The 12,326-nt window shown below is 34.6% G+C and overlaps 1 protein-coding gene across 9 annotated transcripts; it reads right to left on the reverse strand.

Moving 5' to 3' along the window:
- Nucleotides 1-630: 630 nt before the first annotated feature.
- Nucleotides 631-10,106, reverse strand: LOC101250484 (uncharacterized). 9 transcript variants are annotated; one of them, XM_069295177.1, is made up of 14 exons: nt 9,859-10,019; nt 8,664-8,932; nt 7,129-7,443; nt 6,898-6,970; nt 6,426-6,806; nt 6,123-6,337; nt 5,118-5,435; nt 4,680-4,890; nt 3,416-3,508; nt 3,176-3,267; nt 2,873-2,990; nt 2,683-2,768; nt 1,390-1,441; nt 631-1,316 (listed from the first exon to the last, which is right to left on the reverse strand). In XM_069295177.1, exons 4-14 carry the CDS (start codon nt 6,904-6,906, stop codon nt 810-812), a joined length of 2,082 nt encoding a protein of 693 aa, XP_069151278.1. In that variant the 5' UTR covers nt 6,907-6,970; nt 7,129-7,443; nt 8,664-8,932; nt 9,859-10,019; the 3' UTR covers nt 631-809. The 9 variants fall into 9 exon arrangements, with proteins under 9 accessions (XP_069151278.1, XP_069151279.1, XP_069151283.1 ...); XM_069295178.1 differs by having other exon boundaries at nt 8,664-8,906; nt 9,859-9,997; XM_069295182.1 differs by lacking the exons at nt 7,129-7,443; nt 8,664-8,932 and adding an exon at nt 5,515-5,603 and having other exon boundaries at nt 9,859-10,025.
- Between the last annotated feature and the right edge of the window lie 2,220 nt (nt 10,107-12,326).

Here is a 12,326-nt window from a genome sequence, read left to right on the forward strand (position 1 = left end):
TTATAAGTGTATTAAAATGTGCTATTATCCATTATTAAAATTTGTATTATATATGAATAATAAATTGTTATTTGTAATATGTATTAAACTTGTATTAAAAATGAATTAAAAGTGATCAAGTGAAAAAAAGATATTATTGCTATAAATGGTAAATATTTTTTTATTTTAGTATATTTATGTAAGTTTCCCTAATTTGACCAAGTTCTGGAGAGATGCCAAAGGGAAACTTGATGAGAGAGAAAAAATATTAATTAAAATAGGATTATTATTTTGGTGTTTAAATTTAAAGATAATTAATCAATCCTAATTTTAAGGGATTTATATATCTAATTATGTATTTAAAAATATATGGTAAATAAAATATTAAAAGTGATAATATATGTAATTGTTTAAAAGTAGAGGTAATACTAGAATGAGAGACTTAGTTTACTTTGAGCATAAGGAGAGGAGCTTTATATAGAGCAAGTCACTATAAAACCGATCCTGTTTGAACTTGTATTGTATCCTAAATTAAGAAAAATGTTTTCATATAATGCCATATATAAAACAGTAGAAAGAGGTGTCATTTTTCATTTAAGACCATTTTGGCATTAGTTTAGTCAAACTTGGACATGATTTATGTGACATTGCTTCAACCTCAACTGTTCCATTGGCATTTCTTGAAAAATTTAAGAAACTCCTTGGAAGACATTTAACTATGTGTTCCCAAATCTGTCTGATTTTCATTTCGAAAACATTTTCAGCTTTGGTAAGAGATTCTTTTTTGGAGCCATTGGCATCTAGGTATATACAAGGGCCACCATCTTTTATCAGAAACAAACTGAAGTGCTACGAACAGCCTCAGAAATCAAGGAAGCAGTAGTCTCATCACCAACGCTTATGGTGGTTTGAGTTGATGTAACCTCTATCAAGGCTTCACTGGGCTCCGAGATGAATATAAGTGATACATGTTCTGATCCACCACTACTCTGGGCAGCTACTTTCATCCCCATCTTCTTTAAAGCCATCAAAAGGGAGTCCAAGTCAACTCTACCCACAAATAGCAATGGCCTAACTTGGGAAGAAAGCACTTGCTTGTTTCTAACAACACACCGATACTTTCCCTGCTCAATGAGCAACTCTCCCTTTAATCTTGCAATATTTTTTCCCTCTATCATTTTTGTATCAATGAGCAGCTCAGAAGCCACGTCCATGGCAATGTCCATATCTGCAAATGCTTTCAACTTGGGCACAACTACAGTTTCATTCTCGGAGAAACTTTGGACCGAAAATTTGGGGTTCCAACAGCTGATATGGGGCCTCAAACTCTCAGGGACCTGAAAAGAGCAAGAGTAGTTATCAGAAACATATTGAACAGTTCAGTTTCTTAGAGCAGAAGAGAGAGCCTACCAGCACGTGTTTAGGTTGTAATATCTTTAGTAAAGGTATAGCTTTCTTTAGCCTGCAAACAGAAAATGAAGTTTGTATTTCTAATGAGTCAAAGCCAGAAAGGTAATTGAAGAGCTACAGAAATGTACCTACTTGAAATAAAATAGAAACAATTACTCGAATGGACTTGATAATTATACAACATACTCAATAAGATTTCACAATGGGGCCTGGGGAGGGCAGAGCCTATGCAAACCATATCCCTACCTCGTGGAGATAGAGAGGTTGTTTCTGGAAGACCCTCAACTCGAGTACAACAAAACAAGGTAGGTATGAAAAAGGAAAAAAACAACACTGAAGAAAACATAGCAACTAATAAGGAATCAGTACAACAAAATAGTGCGATAAGTGAAACACAATAAACAGCAGATGATGATAGAAAACAAAAGCAATACACTACAAAAATAAGGCTAATACTACGACAGACAACACTCCACTATCTACTAACCTTCTACCCTAATCCATAATCTCCACACCCTTTTAAGGTCATATACTCGATAAGCTGCAGTTGCGCCATGTCTTGTCTAATCAGCTCTGCTCAATAGTTTTTCCATCCTACCACTACTTCTCATCGTACCCTATATATCCAACCTCTCGCACCTCCTTACTGAGGTATCTACCTATCTCCTCCTCACACGCCCAAACCATCTCAACCTTGCTTCCCTCGTCTTGTCCACCACGGAGGCCACTTCCATCTTGTCCCAAATATCTTCGTTCCTAATTTCATTGTTCCTGGTATGCCCACATATCCATCTTAGCATACTCATTTCTGCAACTTGCATCTTCTGGACATAGAGTTCTTGACTAGCCAGCACTCTGCCCTTGCAATAAAATTGGTCTAACCACTACTCTGTAGAGAAAATGACTAAACCACTATGCCACCTCCCCAGACTCCTTTAAATGAAAAATAAACCAGTAAACATTTCAACTTAATTGTTTGCTGGTTAAATCAACTCACACTAAAAGGGATCGGTTCCTAAACCATCCAGGAGCGCAATCTAATGGTTCTTCATTAATTCCAAAACTCTACTATAAAGTTCCTAGAAAAGATAATCATATGGTAAGCAGTAAAGTGACTTTCGATCAAACATTCTCTACTTTTCCAACAAACATCCTTTATCTGCTTCTTTCTCTTAAGGCACCTCTTAATCCTAGTTGCAAATTTAGTGAATAAACTACCCATATAGCACCAAAACTATAAAAAGTGTGTTGTCTGCCACACATGAGATAGGGTATCATAAAGAGTAAGCTTACTTTATTCCAGAGATGAATGAACATTGAAGGACCTTCATTGACATTGGCTCAAAAGGCAACAAAGCCAACTTGATATCAGCTCTTTCCTGTGAAATATGAGACATTAAAAATATAGTCAAGCCTCACATTAGTCAAACAACCAGGTGCATAAGATCTGAAAATATGAAAAAATCATATAACAGTTAGGCACCTCAATGATAAGCAACGAGTTAGGATCTGCACACCAACGTTGAAGGAGATGGAAAACAGGGCCAAGTCTCAAACTCCAGTGAGGACAGAATACTATGCAAGGTTCCTGCCAACTTGTTCTAAACACATACATTAGACTTCATCAATGATGTTGACAGTAACAGACAACAATGAAGTCAAAAGATGTAAAAGGATAGAAAACTGTAAAAAAACAAAATACTCTCTACGGCAAGCTTCTTAAGCAGGTTACTGTGCTCATTTCTTTATCTTATATCTTGACATGAGGGGACAGAGTATATCTTACAGGAATTTCGAAGAATGTATTGCAGGAGATACGAAGAGTTTTTTCTCGTTTGACAGCTGAATATGCGTGAATAGTGGTTGCCCAGAACAAAACTGTGGATCCACAACATAAAACAAAAGGAAATACATTATCTCTACTAGTGACTTTAAAAAAATGGTAACAGTGGACCTGTGACTTCTGTTTTAACAGCAACAAGAATAAAATCACAAGATTCATAGTATTAATCAGTTAATGTAGTACTCTTTCTTGCAGTTGACTGGACAGCCATTCAGGTATGATATTGGAAAATGCCAACAACTCTTCCGCCACAGAAGAAACGAAGTATATAGGAACCTACAGAACACAAACATCCAGTTTAAATACATGAAAAACATATTTCATCTGACGCAAAGTTAGGTATCCAGAACCAACTGTACTAAAATTAGATACAAAAACGAAGCAAAACTTAAGAATTGGAGGACTCTTGTCCATGTGCATTGATCAAAGACGGATTCAAAACTAACTTTTTGCACAGCGGATGGCAATTGTCCACAAGTGCATATGATATCTGGGAGACAAAGTCTCTCGATGCTCATTCCTTCACACTATCAGGATTACAATTAACATTAACTCAGAATTTATATCTCCACTAGCAAGTCCAACAAGCTGCACTGGTAGATATGGGACAAATGCTATGGATCTCCCCTCCCTGAAAGTAAACTCATTTTTCATACCGATTAAGAAAAGATAGTCTCATGTTTCAGAAATTCCTGGAGATCGTTGAACTCAAATTCCAATAAATTATTAAGATGAAAAGAAAAAAAATTGTTGAAGTATTTGGCTAACAACATAAATACTTATATAGGATATTTTAGTTACATGAAAAAAAGGCAAGTTTCCCAATTCTTCAGATTCTTGATAGGAAATAGTAATAGTTAAGATAGTGTACACTTGACTGACATAATTGTTACAAATATTTTACACTCCCTCAGTCCCATTTATCGTTGCACCCTTTAACTTGGGATGGTGTTTAAGAAGAAAAAAAAGACTTTTGAAATTTGTGGTCTAAAACAAACTTTACATAATTGTAAGCAAAAAATAGGAAGCATCAATCAGGAAAGATATTCCTAAAAAATACCCTGCTATTTTATTATAAACACAGTTGCTTCCTTTCAAGCAGTAAGTTGCACTTCTGAATTCTAGATATAATTCTTTTCGAACTAGTAAAAATGGCAGCAAACAATCTATATTTCCTTTTCTTCCCAAATCAGAATAATATATCTAATCCTTATCATGTATAACTTGAATACTATTCCACTTTAAGCTTCTCAAGGTGAAAATTCTCAGCACTATCTGCATTTTCCACCCCGATACTGCAAGAAAAGGGGTCTAACTTCTAAGGAACACAATATTGGTACTTTTTTGGCTAAAAATACCGATCTTCTAGCGTAATCCATGTGACAATCACCTAATCACTTGTTGAAGAATTGAAATAACTGCACGAACATGCAATCTTACAACATACCTTTAAATTTGAAGATTCTAGTGAAAGTGATATGTTCTCCAACAGCTGCAACATGACTCCGGGCCGTCCAATGGGAATAAGGACTGATCCTCCATCACTAATAGTGTCCAACACACATGAACATATAAAAGATACTTTTTCCATCTCTTCAGAGTACTCATCTGAATCCAGCCACGATTCAGGTATTGTTTCCCAACAACTACCAATATTACTGCACGTGTGCCAAGTTTCGAAGATCATTACTTCCCTTCCAGAAAATATGTAATGATATGGAGGAAGATGAATAAAGATGAACCAATCGATGGATGGAGAACAGGAGAAGATAATCTTTGAAAGGAAGAAGAGAAAAAACCTAGCCTATAAATCTTATCTCACATATGCATGCCGGACAGCTTCAATAGTATATATAATATTCCATATAATACAAAAGGAATGTACCTTGAATAGGAACTGCCAGTAGCAGGAGGGAAATCGTTCTTTTCACCATCAACATCATTGCAGGCTGCGAAGTCTGAATATAATAGAACATCACTGTCTTCAAGAGCTTTGTAATCGAAACTGGTTGCAGTTGCTGATGCAAAAACAGAGCCAGAAAGATAAATAATGTTTCCTTTTGGACTTAGAATATTCCAATTACAAGCACCTATCTCTAAACCAGAACTCAGTGCTTTTATGGTCAATGAGCCATTATAGCAGGCTTCTTCAGCATACTTGAGGAATTGAACCTTCTCCATGCAACCCTTCATATCAGCTGCACTGAAATTTTTCTTATCACTTGCGAATCAACAAGCAATAAACCATAACAAACACATAGAGCTTAAGAGTCTCTGTTTACTTTTTCATTTTTGACAACTGGCTATGAGCACCGAGTCCTTTTCTTTCAGACTGGGATGAACATTCAGATTCGTAACAGAACTTGTAAAACTGTCCATTTCCAAATCAGTAAGTTTTTAACTGAAAATATGCATCTACATGTAATTATATATGGTACTGAAACAGAACCGACTGCTACATACTTTCCACTCTTATCCCAAGCTGAAAATCAATACTATTTTCATGTCGCAGTGTAATGCCCACTCTATTGAGCAGACAACTCATTTGCAAAAGCATATCCTCAAGTTCATAGAAATAATTGAAGACTATGACTTTAAACAAATATATCAAATTTAGGATGAAAAAGGTGTGCGCTTGTATTGGTGGAAAAAATTATGAGATCCCTGAATCATGTGTTCCTCATTTTTTTAGGTACGTTTACTTCTCTGTGTTTGTATGACCTAAAACATTTACATCCAAGTCCATCCTACAAAAAAAAAACACAGCTAGTATTTTAAAACATAGGTGCAAGTAGCAAACTAGTTCTGGTAAGTTGGAACACACTAGTTGATAAATCACAAGAAATGTGACAAAATAGATCTTTCAATTAAATGAAATAAGAAGTGTTACCTGTATATGGACATCCATCCACCGAGCTCTGTCCTGTCACTGCCTAAAACAATATCCTTTAGTGCCCTAGGAAGTAGTTCAAGTTTTTCCCATGTCATCCATTGAGGGCAACCAGACTCTTCAGGTCCATAGAATTGTCTCAACTCCATATGCATGGAAATCAGGTCCTCCATCATCAGTTTTCCTAGTCTGGAAGCTGCTTCCGTTGCATATATCTGATGAGATAACCACATTAAAAGAAAAACATTTACCGGCATAAGGTTCATTGTATTTATAAATGCAAGAAAATATCCTTTCTATCACCTTTGCTCTGAAGTCTTTGAGGCGGGTAAGAAAAGGTAACCCTAGCATACCCATCGGACTTGAGATTAGTACCACATCTATGGAATAAATACTCCAAAGCTGCAAACTTTTCACAGTTTTATACCAAGGCTCAGCCTGAATCAATTTTTTGGAATCAAGAAGCTCCGAAACTTCCTGTCTTACAGACTCTGAATTTGATGAACTTTGGCCGCTATGAATAGAAGCTTTCTCATCAAGCAGGGAAGAAATAACAATTGGTAGGGGAGAAAATACAGCTAGGGCTGAAAGGTCCAAAGGGCAGTCAAGTAACACCCGGAAACCACATATATTAACTATGTGGCATGGTGGGAAATAGTAGCCCCTGCCCTCACTTAAACATGTCTGCAAATGTTGGATTCCATGAACATGATGTCAGTGTGTACTACAATTATACGCAGGCAAGGCAAATATGCAGAGAAGGGAAGATACTTACAAGCTTCATGGAATTGAAGATTGCTAAAGTTTCTCAGCAAACAGGATATCTTAATGTTCCGAAGGATATCAGCCTATAAAAGAAAAAAATAATAGGAAAAAATAAACAGGATATTTTATGGATCTTTTGTTTTAATACTAGGAGGATTAGATCTTTCAAACCTCTTTGTACTTCCTGTTAAGGAAACAAATTTATCGGGTGCACAGTTGATTGAGGAAATTAAGTCCATACCTACTACCAGTAAGGAAGTCCATATCAAAAAGGAGCAGGCATTGGAAGAAGTACTGATTTGGCGGTCTCCTTGCACCCAACAGAATACCAAGGAGAATTGCAGATATAAACAACCACTTGAACCAAAAATCTAAATAAAAGAATCACTTCCTTCACGTCACTGATTTCATTCTACAATTATCCTGTTTTTTCCTATCCCATTGTTGTTGCTGATGTAATGCCCGTGAGTCCATGATGTCACTCTCTTTTTCATTTTTCTTCTCTTTTTTATAAAGCCCGCATTTGCACTTGAATTTTTGAAATCCAGAATTGACCCTTCGAAATATACAGATCAATCCTCCAATAGTATAAAATGGTATAGCATATAGATGGTCTACTAGTTTTCTTCTCTTTTGCTATGAATACTAAGCTATGAGACCTCTACTATGTTTTTCATTGCCTTTTTTCCTTGGTCGTGTGCTCTATTTGTGTCCATCAGCAGAAAATCTTAAGGATAGTGAACTTTGGGATTCCTTGAATCCAACAGAAAATTTGGCCCATCAATATGAATAGAAATGTGTAGAGCTTAAGAATTGGAAACTCTCCCCACCCTTTGAAAAAATATACAGAGATTATTATTTAAATTTTGGTGGAATTACATTACACTCATGTTTGGTTTATTCAAGTCAAAAGAATATCAGCAAATAGAGAACCCTTCTTTTTGGATGGCTTTAATCCATATAAAATACTGCTATGAGAGGTGAACTTTCAGGCGGCATGCATTTACATCAGCTATTTAGCAAACAAAAAAGGGAAGCGCAATAACAATTACGCAAAATATACACTGCAAGATGCTTATAAATGAATTTCCAGAAGACACATCCTTGCAGAACTCCTAGACGGAAAATCAGTTTTGCATTTTGTTATCCTAAGCGAAATAGTGAGTTGAGGTATTGTTTCACACACATTGTCCCCAAAAAACATGGCAGAAAGTTTCAATCAAAATCTGAAATACACACCCCATATATATCAAGCTCATACAACAAAACAATTTAGACAAACATTCTAGAGCCTAGATTAGTTTAAAGATCACCAATAATCAGACAATTTTGAAGGGGAATCAAGAAATGGTGATTTTGCTGCTATACGGGTTTATTTCTCGGACAAAATGAGTACTACAAAACCAGGGAAGATGCTGAGGTTGAATGAACATTATCTTTGCTTAAAATCAACAATAATCTGCCGGTATTTGGTTGGCCGCACTGAACTTGGTGAACTCCGACAGAGAGAGGGTGAAAAGGGAGAGAAATGAGCCAAAAGAGGGGTGGGAAATTATTTTTTTCCAGGGAATAGCCAAAAAGGGTTCAATATTTCGTTTATTTGAAATTCCAATTAAGTTGGTTTATATGGTGAGCAAGCGAGAAATTATCAGGAAAAATATCTAGCGAGAAATAATTTTAGTTTTGTTACAAGCATGTTCAATGTATCAAAATTTGTCTTTTGGGGTTTATTTTGAAAGGTGAAATCACCAATAAAGCTCATGCAGTCATGCTTACCCCAACAAAATAAAGCAAAGCATCAACTGGCCATTTCAGCTTTTCTTTAATAGGTATACTCGCATCATTAACAGGCAAAGAATAACCCAAATTGCTGATTAGCATGGTTCAACCCAGTTTGACATTTTCAGTAAAAAGTTTGGCAAACTGTAGCCAAGTCCAAAGCATTGCACAAAGAAAAACCAGAGTCAGCAACTCCTTATCCATCACAGAACCAAATCTACCATTTTTAACCATGAATCCCTGCCACAATGATGGAGACATGATTTCTGGCAAGGGGTTTCAAAAAAAAAAACAAAGTGAACTTGTGAAGAACACTAAACATAATTTTACTATTGAAAACAAAACTCAAATACACTATTACGATGGTACTGGATGAGTTCTCATTTCTTGAGATTTTTTCATAATAACACCATCAGAAATTGTATTAAACACATCTCTTTCTACATAAGGCAAAATGCAATTGTAAAAACATTAAGCATTCATTTGACTCCGCAAGTCATTCATGATAAACTTCATTTTCAGACTGAATTATAAAAAAAGAAAACAGTTAAAAAAAATTGGAACTGTTAACTATTAAGTTGTAATAAGGAAAACAAGAAAAAGTAACCAACCAGATAGATGCATACAATTAGAACAACGAATCTGCTTGGTAGAATCTCAATAACAACACAAGCTAAACATCCTCAAATTCTCTAAGGGTCGTTTGGTTTGCGAACTAAATTATCCCGGGATTCCTTAGACTAATATATCCCACGTGAGAGGTGGGATAAAATAACACCTAGTTAAATGGGATAAATTGAGATATCCTGGATGAAAATACTTAGTAATTTGGTTGAAGGTATAAATTTATCCTGATTTATCCGGTTATCCCGGGAGAAATTTATAACTTGAACGAAACAAAGTATAGATTTATACCAAAACTTAATCATAGATACTCCATATTATCCAATAGAACATTACATTAAATTGTTGAAGTGTGTGACCATGATCCATTGTCTGTACAGCTATTTACGCAGACATTTCTGGAACAACACTACCAGGGCAAATAGTCGAGCAATTGTTAGAGAGAGAACACACCTTTATTTACTTAATTGTACTCTCAACAAAAAACCAAACCAGAGCAATCATAGATTATTAAAACAAAAGGATTAATAGTACTCTCGAAGAAAAATAGAGAGAGGGCGGAACTTACCGTAGTAGCCGTGAGTAGAGTTAACGGCAACAGGCGACCAGCGACCGGCGATGAGAGCAGTGAACTCAAGAACTTACTGTCTTCGGTACTAGGGCTTTAATCCTAATTCCCAATTCTCAATCAGGGCATCAGGTTTTCTTAAAATAAATAAATACAGTATTGCGCCAAAATTTTGAGCAATTAATCTTATATACATAGGTGTAGTTCCAAATATTCAATAAAAAATTAGTGTAGTGTGCGTGTGTGTCAGTGTGACTTAATATTTCTTGTCAAAGTTATACTCCTCTCTGTCCCTATTAGTTATCCACTTTGACACACGTATTAAGCCATCAATTATTATTATAGGTTAGTTACAATATTACTCTTAACTTAAAACGGCATGCAATTTTCTAAACATACTAAGGCATCAATTATTATTATAGGTTAGTTACAATATTACTCTTAACTTAAAACGTCATGCAATTTTCTAAGTATAATAAATATATTTTTTGGTTCCAAAAAATATGCATTACAACTTATTAGTACTAGAATTAAATAAAGGCATATTAGGAAAAAAAAATTATTGTCCTTTCTTGATTTGTTAAAATGAACAAGTAAATAGAAACAGATATAAAAAAAATATGGACAAGTAAACAGGGACATAGGGAGTATTTTAGAAGTAACTATCTTTAAAATAATGCAAAATCTTTTTACAACAAATAAACGTTCGATTGTTTTCGACTCAAATATAGCAAAAATAAGTAATAAAAAATGTGAAAGAAAATAAGAACAACAAAATAATGTGATAATCAAAACATAATAAACAATTACAAATATAAAAAATCAAAAATAAAAACTATAATAATACGACTAGCGCAAAGCAAAGCAGTGCATAATATATGTAAGGAGTTGTAATAACAACTGCAAGGTGTAGTCACCTAACAACATGAATTTGTGATATCATATATCAAAAGGCAAAGAATATTACACATTGTTCTATACTACCACCAAGCCAAATATATATGAATATAGAATAGTAAATAGGTATTAGACAATTATTAACTATCTACTACCCTTTATACTAATTTGAGATTTTCATAACATCTTATCTAAAGCTATTTCTCGATAAGTAGAAAATGTGTCATATCCTATTTATTCACTTCTCTTATACCGCTCCTTGAACCCACTGTATCCATCCTTTCAGTATGTCTACTACAAAGGTCACTTCTACTTTGTCTTATATACTCATTCATAATTACATCGCTTATAATATGTCTACACACAATCATAACATCCTTATTTATATAACTTGTGTCTTTGGTACTAGAAAGTTTTTGATTAACTGACATTTTATTCCATATAACAAAATCAATTTAATCACCACTCTATAAAACTTACATTTAACTTTTAACAGTACCTTTTTGTCACACATAAATCTGCATGCGAACCTCCACTTCATCCTATTATTTAATTAATTTTGAAGTCCTACATATTAGAATAATAATTAATTTATAATTAAGAAAAATAGTAAACGGCGATGTGTCTATTGTAAAACTTTTTAAATTTAATGAAAGGAAAAAAATTCAATCAACATTTTCAAAGGGACTTCATGCTGTTGATGTAGCGTAGATACATGAAACATAAACGAAGATTTCAATTTTTTTTATTTTTTTGGTTTAGCAGGTTAACACAAAAAGAAAAACATGTTAGACAATAAAAATATATATACATTATTTAATATATAGAGTAGTCAAAAAGATTCGGTCCAACCCCATCCGGCCCGAGCCTCACAAATCAAGAATTTTATGGATTAGGACAGGCCGATGCTTCATTTTGAAGGACCTGAAAATGCTCAACCCTAGAAGGATTGCGAGTTGAGGTAGGCTAGCCTTTTTTTTCTTTTCATTTAAAATTTTATTATATCAAGAAAATGAAAAAAAAATTCAAATCAAATATGGCTAAAGTAATGTTGTTTCAATAATACTAGCAAAAGTTATAGTGTGATCAACATGTATCTATGATACTAATTACACGAGATACATGTATTTGGTGTGATACATCCTAGATATGCGAGTGAGATACAAGATGGGAGAAAGGCGAGGGCGCGAGATTTGTCTATGTATCCTAGATACATGTGAATTCACTTGAATAGAGTCTATCTAGAACAAAGTACATCTAATTTTAGGTCAATATATTCCAAAATATATGTATCTAGCGCACTAAAATCTAATAAGATTCATAAATAGTTTTGACTCATGGACTGACCCCAAACCAACTCCGATGACACGTCGTCGAGGGCCAAGGGCTTTTATGCATCAGGCCTATAAGCCCTAGTTTTTCAAGGGTTTGAAAATCATATTCCAACCCTACCCCAATAACGGGTTGGATTGGGCCAACCTCATGAGCTAAATCCATTTTGACAGCTCCAATGATACATATACACTACTTTTTCGATGAAGGAAAATTAATCACTATATTTTTCCATTTTC

This window comes from Solanum lycopersicum, chromosome 3 (genome assembly GCF_036512215.1).
Source record: "Solanum lycopersicum chromosome 3, SLM_r2.1".
Taxonomy (NCBI): Eukaryota; Viridiplantae; Streptophyta; class Magnoliopsida; order Solanales; family Solanaceae; genus Solanum; species Solanum lycopersicum.